Consider the following 12,528-nt stretch of genomic DNA (forward strand, 5'->3'; position numbering starts at 1 on the left):
CCGGATCTCTGCTTTCAGCTGTGGGTAGTCTGCCTCAGCCTCTTCAGACAGGTAATAGTAGGCCTTCCGGGCCTCTCCACACAGGAGTGGGGCGAGAATGCATACCACAGTTCTTGGGGCAAAGTCTCCCGTAGGGCTGTCCTCTCAAAGGCCAGGAGGTACGCCTCTATGTCATCCTCCCGCATCATTTTCTGCAGCCAATTGCTGGCCCATATGATCTGCGTCCCATCATGGCCACGGGTCAGTTCCGTAAGGACCTTTACCTGGTTTACCAGTTCCTGCAACATAGCACGGTCTTGAGTTGCCTGGTCCATCAACAGGCCATTGATCTCTTGCTGCAGCCGCACTGCCTCCTATTGGGTGGCTGCGTGGACACGGGAAACTGCCTGCTGGGCAGCCGTGGCTTGTATCAGTGCCCACACTACGTCCTACATTGTGGTGAAAAAAATTAAACCCTCTCCTTCTTCTGCTGCGCTGTGTACACCAAATCCCACCTCTAACACCAGTTGTGACAAAGTTCCTCTTCTGCCTTGGTGGGTCCTGTGCTTATTGGCAGATTTGCTCGCCTCAGGGATCCATGGCAGCCCTCAGTTTGGCTACTTTTGTTAGTGGCTCAAACGTGCCGTTCACTCAGCTAACTTCATCACTGGCCAGCATGGGGGAAATGAGGGAGAAGAATCCCCACAGTCTCTGCTGGTGCACCTAGTGGGTTGGGGAACAGGCCGGGACCTTCCCCTCTGGTGGGACCCACAGTCCAGGTCAACTCCTCCAGTATCCAATAGGGAGTTGCGGGGATGAGGGGACCCCGGGCCTGCCCTCTCCTCCGAGTTCCAACCCAGGTCCCTGTGGATCACAGCTGTCCACAGTGTTTCATGTAACACCTGTGTGATAGCTACAACTCCCTGGGCTAATTTCCCATGGCCTCCTTCCAACACCTTCTGTATCCTCACCACAGGATCTTCCTCCTGATGCCAGATAGCATTTGTATTCCTCAGTCCTCCACCAGCATGCCCTCTCACTCTCAGCTCCTTATGCGCCCCCCACTGACTGAAATGAAGTCCTTTTTAAACCAGGTGCCCTGATTAGCCTTCCTATCTTAATTGATTCTAGCAGCTTCTTAATTGGCTCCAGATGTCCTAATTAGCCTGTCTGTCTTCACTGGTTCCAGCAAGATCCTGATTGTTCTGGAACTGCCCCTGTTGCCTGACACTGTCACATAGAACAGAGAACTATTAACTGGATCTCTCTGTATTAATGTCCTGCCCTGTTCATTATTTATCACTCCCCATTTTTGTGTCATCTACAAACTTTATCATTAATTATTTTGTTTTCTTCTAAGTCATTGATTGTATATATATTATAGAGTTGGGCCAATAATTAGTTCCTGGAGTCCCCACTAGAAATCTACCCTCTTGATGTTGATTCCGCATTTAGAATTACATTTTGAGACTTGTCAGTAGCCAGATTTTAATCTATTTAGTGTGTACCATGTTGATTTTGTATCATCCCTATTTCTTAATCAAAATGTCACGTGGTACCAAATCAAATGCATTATAGAAGTCTAAGTATATTACATCAATATTATTACCTTTATCAACCAAACTTGAAACCAAATAAAAAAGGATATCAAATTAATTTGACAAGTTATTGTCTGCAAACCCATGTTAGTTGACATTATATATATATATATATATATATATATATATATATAATTATTATTATATTATATTATATTTATATTATTTCCATGATGGCTGTGTGCCAAAGGTTGCCGATTCCTTTTCTATAACAACATAGTTCCCCCCACACACACACACATAATAGAAAAATTCTTAAGGAGTCAGTTACCCTTTTTCTCTAGTGTGATGTGGTGGTGTTCAGCAGACACCAATAGTACCCAGCTATTTCTTGGACTTGGATCCATAAACATTCAAGACCATTTGCATCTGAGTTGTCAGTGTCTAAGGATATGTCTGCACTGCAATAAAACACTAGAGCTGGCCCATGTCAACTGACTGAGGCTCGTGAGGCTTGGGCTGTGGGGCTATAAAATTGCAGTGCAAATATCCAGACTTGGGCTGAAGCCTATGCTCCGGGACCGCAGCTGGCCTCAAGCCCAAGCCCGGATATATAGACTGCAATTTTATAGCCCTGCACCCTGAGTCTGAGTCAGCCAACATGGTGTTTTATCAAAGGTGTTTTGTCACAGTTCAGACATATCCTCAGAAACAGATAAAGCCATTTTTACATAATGCCCTATCCCTCTCCCATTTTGCCATCTCAGTCCTTCCTAAGACGATTATAATATTGATTTTAACATTCAAATCATGTGGATCTTCCCATCAATTTTCAATAACATCAAATAGATTGAATGTATACTCATAACTGAGCAGTTCCAGTTCCTCTTGTTAATTACCCACACTTCTTAGCATCGGAATATAGGCAAATAGAATTTTTTTCTCTTCATGGCACTTGATTTACTTGATTAATTTTTGTTCCCAACATCTTGATTTAGTTATGAGTGTTCATTTGTTCCCCCTTTTTCACCATCCCCTTTTGTTTTTAAATACCCTGCTGACTAGTCTAGCCAGCTGTCCCCTAGAAAATTGGTTCCCCTTCTACTGTGATGGAGTTCATCTAAACTATACAGCCCACTCCCTCCCCCTAGGAAGGTGGGTCAGTGTTCCACTAAACTATGTTACACCATTTACCTAGTCAGTGGTTCACTTCCAGAATCTTCTGCCTTTAGTCTTCCTTTGCTCTTGGGACAAAAAGAAGCTCCAAGAAGATCATTTGGACCTTCAGCATCCCTCCGAGTTCCCTTAAGCCATCTAAAATCTGTGAAGTATCTTGTGAAGCAGTGTCATTAGTTCCAATATGTACCATCTCCAGTGGATCTTTTCCCATCGACTTCCAATCTGAGAGTTACATTTCATGCCTTGGCTTCAGGAAGACAGCATACCACCCTGGTGCCCCTTGCAAAGTGTTGTTTCAATTCTTCTTACAATAGAATTCCCAAAAAGGACAGTCTGTCCGTCTTGGATAGTTGGAGATATCTTTGTCAGCATGCTCAGCATCCCTCCGCAGGTGTGTCCCATACAGCTCTCCATTTCATTGGACCAGTGAATCTTCACAGATATTTTTGAGACAGAGTAGGCAAGGTAATATCTTAAGGTAACAGAAGTTGGTCCAATAAAAATATTACCTCACCCACTTGGTGTATCTAATATCCTGGGACCAATATGGCTACAACACTGCAAACAACAAGAGATATTTTGGGTTGTTTTCACACTAAGAATATAACAATTGGATACTTCTCCTCCTCTTGCCTCTGGTAGCTATGAACTGCCAGGCCTTGTCTTTGGTGCCCATGCTCTCTGGTTCCTTGGGGGACAGTTCTTTTCTCACTTGAATCTGGCATGGTAATGCTTGTTCTTTCTGCTTGTGCAAGATTTCCTCAAGCTCTCTGATAGTCTGCAGTCTGATAGTCTGTACTTGTCCTTCCAGAGCACAAATCTTTTCTTCCAGCGCAACCACCAGCTGGCACTTCATACAGAGGAATTCCCTTCTGGTGGGAAAGAAATCATGTCACATCTGTTATAGGACACAACTACTGCTCCATCACTGACCATCACAGTACTGAGCATAGAGCAATACTTAGAAAGGGAGCCTCTCACACTCCGTCTCCACACTCCACAATCCCATTTGCCCACTCAGGAGTTTACCTAGTAACTTCATTGGAGTTGACACTGATTAACACCAGGGTAAGATAGGATTCAGGCCTATTTAATGTCTGCATATATATATAGTAAAAACTATTTTTCCTCTCTATTGACCCATTCTAAGATGGGCAGAGCACCTTCAGCTCTCACGGGAAGAAGCAGTACCTTATAGAACTGTACCCTGTGAGAAAGAGGGGGAAAGATTTATTGTTAGTTTTTAGGACTATACTTTAATATGGTGGAATATGTTCCACCATTATTTGTTATAAAACTGTCTGGTTATATCTTCAGCTAGTGTAAATTGTCATTGCTCCATTTAAATTAATGGAGTTCCAATGATTATACCAGCTGAGGATCTGGCCCTCACATTTTTAATATATGTTTATATTTGGACACTATTTTACAACAGCCACTCCTGAGATGTGTCATCCATGGTATGTCTACCCTAAATCTGGGCTCGCAATTCCCAGCTTGAGGAGAGGCCAGGTCTGATCAAGCTATTGCTCTAGAAACAGAGGGTAGCCGCAACAGCACAAACAACAGGAGGGGCGAGCTGCCAAGTGCATACATGTCTGAGACACTAGGCAAATATTCAAGGCAGCTCACTCCTCCTGCCATTCATGCCAGCACAGCTACGCTCTATTTATTAGCACACTAGATCAATGAGAGATAGTGCAGCTATGTCTCCTTTAGTTGGAAATTATTCTCCTATCTCAAAGTGTAGCCATACCCTTAGAAACACAAAACTTTAGGGGGCTAAAGAGAGATTTCAACTTTACTGGGACCATCAATTAATGATGTTTCAGAGGCAGGCATTCACTGTGCATTATTGATTAATTCCATTGATTATTTAACATGATCCCAAATGCCCATTAGTGGAGAGACTTGCATATACAGCAGTCATGTTATTCACAACACAGAAACAACACCACTACCCAAATATGTTGATAAACTGTATGATAGTAGTGGTTTTATGGCTTAGAAAATGACTTGTGTGGCAAGCTTTTCTGGGGAGGTGGAGTCAAACAAATGTGTGATATGGAACAGAAGCACTTGAAATGCAGGTTGATTAAATTAAATACAAATACTGTCTTTTAGTTTTATCCAATAACCTTCAGCCAGACTTTGAAGGTGGGGAAATTCAGCAGCATGACATCCAGTAATACTGTCTGTGATTGTCCTGGCTTCGATCCTATCTCTGATATTGACTTCCCAAATGTATTGCTTCATGATCAACATAGATGCTATTATCTCCAATTCCTAGGAGAAGGCAAAAATGTGTTAACTTATGAAAAAAAATGTTACAAGGTAATATCTGACCTTGAAAGACTTTGTATACAGGAGTACAAAACTTAAGAAAGTAATAAAGAGCTTAGGGGAGCAAGAAACCTAATACTTCACTATCATCGGCAAAATGGCTGCACACAGAAGGCTATTCAACAATCAAGTACACACAAGCTAATTTGCCACAGATAGCACAAATTCTGTGTAGATTCTTTCTGATTATTTGAATTAACTAGGGATATTTTTAGAGCAATGCTGTTTGATTTAATTCAAGCTATTGTTAGTGTTAGTCAATGAGAAGAGCTACTTCATATATTATATAGATATAGATATAAATAAGGTTACAAGTAATAGCCAATGTGAATTTGTCAAAAACAAATAATGCCAAAACAACCTAATTTTATTATTTGACATGGTTACTGGCCTAGTGGATAAGGGAGAAGCTGTATCATAGAATCATAGAATATTAGTGTTGGAAGAGACCTCAGGAGGTCATCTAGTCCAATCCCCTGCTCAAAGCAGGATCAGCACCAACTAAATCATCCCAGCCAAGGCTTTCTCAAGCCAGGCCTAAAAACTTCTAAGGGTGGAGAACCCAATTCCTCCTAGGTAACCCATTCTAGTGCTTCAACACCCTTCTAGTGAAATATTGTTTCCTAATATCCAACCTAGACCACCCCCACTAAAACTTGAGACCGTTGCTTCTTGTTCTGTCATCTGCCACTAAGAAGAGCCTAGCTCCATCCTCCTTAGAACCCCCCTTCAGGTAATTGAAGGCTGCTATCAAATCCCCCCTCACTCTTCTCTTCTACAGACTAGATAACCCAACTTCCCTCAGCCTCCTTCTCGTAAGTCATGTGCCCCAACCCCCTAATCATTTTCGTTGCCCTCTGCTGGACTCTCTCCAATTTGTCCACATCTCTGCTGTAGTGGGGGGACCAAAACTGGACGCAGTACTCCAGGTGTGGCCTCACCAGGGCTGAATAGAGGGGAATAATCACTTCCCTTGATCTGCTGGCAGTGCTCCTACTAATACAGCCCAATATGCCGTTGGCCTTCTTGGCAACAAGAGCACACTGCTGACTCATGTTCAGCTTCTCGTTCACTGTAATCCCCAGGTCCTTTTCTGCAGAACTGCCACTTAGCTAGTCAGTCCCCAGCCTGTAGTAGTGCATGGGATTCTTCCATCGTAAGTGCAGGACTTTGCACTTGTCCTTGTTGAACCTCATCAGATATCTTTTGTCCCAATCCTCCAAATTATCCCTTTTGGCGGGGGGAGGGATAGCTCGGTGGTTTGAGCATTGGCCTGCTAAACCCAGGGTTGTGAGTTCAATCCTTGAGGGGGCCATTTAGGGATTTGGGGCAAAAATTGGGGATTGGTCCTGCTTTGAGCAGGGGGTTGACTAGATGACCTCCTGAGATCCCTTCCAATCCTGATATTCTATGATTATTCCAATTTTTCTAGGTCACTCTGGACCCTATCCCTACCCTACAGTGTCTCTACCTCTCCCCCAGCTTAGTGTCATCAGCGAACTTGCTGAGGGTGCAATCTATCCCATTATCCAGATCATTAATAAAGATGTTGAACAAAACCGGCCCGAGGACCGACCCTTGTGGCACTCCACTTGATACCGGCTGCCAACTAGACATGGAGCCTTTGATCACTACCCGTTGAGGCCTACAATCTAGCCAGCTTTCTATCCACCTTATAGTCCATTCATCCAATCCATACTTTTTTAACTTGCTAGCAAGAATACTGTGGGAGACCATATCAAAAGCTTTTCTAAAGTCAAGCTATATCACATCCACCACTTTCCCCATATCCACAGAGCCAGTTATCTCATCATAGAAGGCAGTCAGGTTGGTCAGGCCTGACTTGCCCTTGGTGAATCCATGTTGACTGTTCCTGATCACTTTCCTCTCCTCCAAGTGCTTCAAAATAGATTATTTGAGGACCTGCTCCATGATTTTGCCGGGGACTGAAGTGAGGCTGACTGGTCTGTAGTTCCCCATGTTCTCTTTTTTCCCTTTTTTAAATATGGGCACTATATGTGCCTTTTTCCAATCGTCTGGGACCTCCCCCGATTGCCACAAATTTTCAAACATAGTGGCCAATGGCTCTGCAATCACATCAGCCAACTCCCTCAGCACTCTTGGATGCATTAGATCTGGACCCATGAACCTGTGCATGTCCAGCTTTTCTAAATAGTACTTAACCTGTTCTTTCACCACTGAGGGCTGCTCACCTGTTACCCATGCTGTGTTGCCCAGTGCAGCAGTGACCTTGTCTGTGAAGACCAAGGGAAAAAAAGCATTGAGTACTTCAGCTTTTTCCACATCATCTGTCACTATATTGCCTCCCCCATTCAGTAAGGGTCCCACTTTCCTTGAACTTCTTGTTGCTAACAAAGCTGTAGAAACCCTTCTTGTTACCCTTCACATCCCTTGCTAGCTGCAACTCCAGTTGTGCCTTGGCCTTTCTGATTACACCCCTGCGTGCTCTAGCAATACTTTTATACTCTTCCCTAGTCATCTGTCCAAATTTCCACTTCTTGTAAGCTTCGTTTTTTAGTTTAAGTTCACCAAAGATTTCACCGTTAAGCCAAGCTGGTCGCCTGCCATATTTGCTATTCTTTCTGCACTTCGGGATGGTTTGTTCCTGCACTCTCAATAAGACTTCTTTAAAATACAGCCATCTCTCCTGGACTCCTCATATTAGCCTCCAAGGGGATTCTCCCCATTAGTTCCCTAAGGGAGTCTAAGTCTGCTTTTCTGAAGTCCAGGGTCCGTATTTTGCTACTCTCCTTTCTTCCTTTTGTCAGGATCCTGAACTGCACCATCTCATGGTCACTGCTGTCTAGGTTGTGATGTGATATATCTTGATTTTAAATAAGGCTTTTCAGACAGTCCCACATGACATTCTCCCAAGCAACATAGGGAAAAGTGGTCTGAAATGACTATAAGGTGGGTGCATTTTTTTGAAAGGTTGTACTCAAAGAGTAGTTATGAATGGCTAGCTGTCAAACTGGGAGGATGCATCTAGTGGATCCCACAGGGGTCTTTCCACTCCGCTATCCAAATTTAAAAAAGCACTACACCCAGGAGAGTATGCTTATAAAATTTGCAGATGATGCCAACCCGGCAGGGGTTAATAACACTTTGGAGAAGAGGATTGGAATTCAAAACAACCTTTACAAATCTGAGAATTGGTCTTATATCAACAATATGTAATTCAATAGACAAGTGTAATGAACTACACTTAGGAAGGTAAAATCAAATGCACAAATACAAAATGGGGGATAATTGGCTAAGCAGTAATACCGCTGAAAAGTATCTGGGATTATAGTGAATCATATTGAATATAAACCAACAATGTGATGCAGTTGTGAAAAAGGCTGATATCTCTCTGGGGTGTGTTAACAGGAGTTGACATATGTAAGATGCGGAAGGTAATTGTCTGGCTCTATCAGCACTGTTGAGGCCTCAGCTGGAGTACTGTGTCCCAGTTTTGTGTGCCACATTGTAAGAAAGAATTGGAGAGAGTCTAGTGGAGAGAAACTAAACTGATAAAAGGTTTCAGAAACCTGAACAATGAGGAAATTAAAAAACCAAAACAAAACTAGGCATATTTAGTCTTGAGAAAAGACAGGGCAAACCTGATAAGTCTTCACATATGTCAATGGCTGTTCCAAAGAGGACTATGATCAGTTATTCTCCATGTCCAATGCAGGTGGGATAAGAGGTAATCTATTTAATTTGCAGTGAGGAAGATATAGGTTAGGTATTAGGGAAAACTTTCTGACAATAAGGATAGCTAAACACTGAATTGGCTTCCAAGGGTGGTTTCGGAATCCCCATCATTGGAGGTGTTTAAGAACAGGTTAGCCAAACACCTGTTAGGGATGGTCTTGGTATACTTGGTCCTCCCTCGGTGCAATGGCTGGACTAGATGACTTCTCAAGGTCTCTTCCAGCCCTACATTTCTATGATGTATATATTTGTACATTTTCATATATTAAATAGCATCCATTATTAGCGACTGACATACTTGAACCTATTGCGGGTTATGTTTGATTGGTTAATACAGTTAATTCTACCATTGTAACCACTGTGCTTTGTTTGCAGGTTGTATATAAAAATAATGATGTCAGACTGGAGTTATCTCGACTTGCCAAGCAAGGAGACCCTAAAATGAAGATTCATGGAGTTGTAGCATTTAAATGTGAGAATGTTGCAACCTTGGATCCAATCACATTTGAAACACCAGAGTCTTTCATCTCTTTGCCAAAGTGGAATGCCAAGAAAACAGGGTCAATATCATTTGACTTTCGCACAACTGAGCCAAATGGGCTGATTCTTTTCAGTCATGGAAAACCAAGGCATCAGAAAGATGCCAAACACCCACAAATGGTAAAGGTTGACTTTTTTGCCATTGAGATGCTTGATGGTTACCTTTACCTTCTGTTAGACATGGGATCAGGTACTATTAAAATAAAAGCCTTGCAAAAGAAGGTGAATGATGGAGAGTGGTACCATGTGGACTTTCAGCGGGATGGACGGTCAGGTAAATTTTTTAAAATAGCTTCTTCTTTTCTTTTCTTTTTTCTGTTTAAAAACATCAGGAAGATTTGAGAGTTGTAATTATATGCTGTTTTTTACTGTTGAAGTTACACATCGTCAGCTATTAAAACTCAAAAGATTTCCAGAGAACAATATGTTTTGTGAACATTTACTGAGTAATCAAGTATTAAATCTTGAAAGTTAATGTATCATGTACTTGCAAAAAAATGTAAAAACAACAAAAATAAACCACCAAACAGAGCACCCCGTACTCCTGATAATCACTTATATCATCATATTTGTAGAAGGAGCTGAAATGGCGAATTGCAAGTGTAAAAAAACCAACAGCAACAAAAATCACAACACACTAGCAAATTGTAAGTAATCTCCGGCATGGTAAAAGTGAATACTGTGCCCATAGAAACAACCAACCCTTCCAATGAAGCTAGTGAACCTCTGCATAATTAATATGCATGTTAATGAATCATGATCAAAACATGGTATTATATGTGGAGCTCAGAAAATAATTGATTTGTCTTCTGTTTGGTAGCTGAATGGAAAAATCTGAAAAGAAAATTGCTTTGTTTTGAAGTGAAACTGAATTTTTTAGTTTTTTCTTTCAGAAATGAAAAACCAGAAAAAAAAATATTTTGGTCAAACAAAATATTTGACTGTGAATTTGAAACTGTTTTGACATTTTCTAAACAAACCATCGCAACATTTCTGAAATATTGGAATTTTCAGGACTTTTTCAGCTGAAACTATTCACCAAATGCAACCTGAATTTGTGAATATATTTGTTGTTCTGAAAAATGCAATTTTTCAGCAAACTTACTATTTGCTGAAAATATTACACCTAGTTCTAATTGTATACTAGCAAAAGTGGAAACATTTAACTAGTGGCCATTGCAATCAACGTGAGTAATAAAAACATCAGCTGCTCCTAACTCTGCAGTAAAATTTCAAGTCACACAGGGTATGTCTACATTGCAGCTAACACTTGTGGCTGGCCCATGTCAGCTGACTCGGGCTGGACTGCAGAACTATAAAACTGCTGTGTAGACATCCAGGCTCTGAGACCCCACCCAAATCAACTGATACAGGCCAGCAATGGATGTTTAACTGCAGTGTAGACACATCTATTCCTTAGTGTGTTAGCTACTGAAACCTTTCTTATGTTCCAGTTGCAGTTGGTTTAATACAAGTTGACTTCAGGAAGTAAACAATAGTTTTCAGAGTAACAGCTGTGTTAGTCTGTATTTGCAAAAAGAAAAGGAGTACTTGTGGCACCTTAGAGACTAACCAATTTATTTGAGCATAAGCTTTCATGAGCTACAGCTCACTTCATCGGATGCATACTGTGGAAAGTGTAGAAGATCTTTTTATATACACACAAAGCATGAAAAAATACCTCCTCCTACCCCACTCTCCTGCTGGTAATAGCTTATCTAAAATGATCACTCTCCTTACAATGTGTATGATACTCAAGGTGGGCCATTTCCAGCACAAATCCAGGGTTTAACAAGAACATCTGAGGATGGGGGGTAGGAAAAAACAAGGGGAAATATGTTACCTTGCATAATGACTTAGCCACTCCCAGTCTCTATTCAAGCCTAAGTTAATTGTATCCAATTTGCAAATGAATTCCAATTCAACAGTTTCTCGCTGGAGTCTGGATTTGAAGTTTTTTTGTTGTAATATCACAACTTTCATGTCTGTAATCGCATGACCAGAGAGATTGAAGTGTTCTCCGACTGGTTTATGAGATTTATCTGGCTTATCATACACATTGTAAGGAGAGTAGTCACTTTAGATAAGCTATTACCAGCAGGAGAGTGGGTTTGTGTGTGGGGGGGTGGGGTGTGTGAGAAAACCTGGATTTGTGCTGGAAATGGCCCTACTTGATTATCATACACATTGTAAGGAGAGTGATCACTTTAGATAAGCTATTACCAGCAGGTGAGTGGGGTGGGAGGAGGTATTTTTTCATGCTTTGAGTGTATATAAAAACATCTTCTACACTTTCCACAGTATGCCTCCGATGAAGTGAGCTGTAGCTCACGAAAGCTTATGCTCAAATAAACAATAGTTATTATTCAGAGGACTGTTTAAGGTCTTTTATGGTTCCTCTTCTAACTCTGATGTAAAGATTCATGCCAAGAGTCTGCTAAGAATAAAATAGAATCTAGAAGGTTTAAAAAAAAAATCCTAAGAAATAATGTACATCACAGCAGTAAATAATAAGGCTATAATTCATTCAGTCAGGGAATTCTTGTGATGTATTACACAAGAGCATTCTTAAATCATCTGTGGTTTATGTACATAACTAAAACAGCTAGATGACGCTACATCATTAATTTATGTACACTTCAAAGGTGTATTATTTAATCTCCATTGTTGAAAACCTACTGTATGCCTCCTCTATTTCTCCCTCTGTATCTTGGGTTCCTTTGTTTTTCAACTTCCAGGTTTCTGGTTTATCTTTCTTCCTTCTCCGTATCTTGTGTTATTATTTACTGTATGTTCCAAAAGCTATATGATTTTAGAATAGATTATTCATTTGCTTGTTATGAAACTATACTTTGGGATGGTCTTGGAGATGTACTGACAGCTCCTAAATTCAGTGGTAATTAAGACACTTAGCATCTTGCAGGAGACTCTCAACAGTGTATAGGATGAGGCCTCTGCTGAAAAAGTAATGATATACTTTAGGGCCAGATTTTCCAAACAAGGCCTGCCTTTAGTGTTCCTAATTTTCCGATACAATTTACTTAATTCAGATGGCTGAAAAACTAATTACACCTGCAAATCAGATATTAGATAGTCCAGTGATCTAAACTGGACCCACATAATTGCAGGTGTGAAAAGGGAAGCCCAGAAAAAGACAGGACCCAAAATTTAATTTAACTTAACCTACCCTGGGTTTCCAGGTATAATTATGAAAAATAACTATTTGGTTACT

The 12,528-nt window shown here is 41.1% G+C and overlaps 1 protein-coding gene across 31 annotated transcripts in view; it reads left to right on the forward strand.

Annotated features, from left to right (window-relative positions):
- The window catches only part of NRXN1 (neurexin 1), a 1,248,790-nt gene that overhangs the window by 548,508 nt on the left and 687,754 nt on the right, over window positions 1-12,528 (forward strand). For all 31 annotated transcript variants that reach the window (XM_073339213.1, XM_073339185.1, XM_073339187.1 and 28 more), the window contains one exon: window positions 9,132-9,570. In XM_073339213.1, the coding sequence (XP_073195314.1) occupies window positions 9,132-9,570 (439 nt within the window). The remainder of the gene's footprint in view (window positions 1-9,131; window positions 9,571-12,528) is intronic.

Source organism: Lepidochelys kempii, chromosome 3 (genome assembly GCF_965140265.1).
Source record: "Lepidochelys kempii isolate rLepKem1 chromosome 3, rLepKem1.hap2, whole genome shotgun sequence".
NCBI classification, from domain to species: domain Eukaryota; kingdom Metazoa; phylum Chordata; order Testudines; family Cheloniidae; genus Lepidochelys; species Lepidochelys kempii.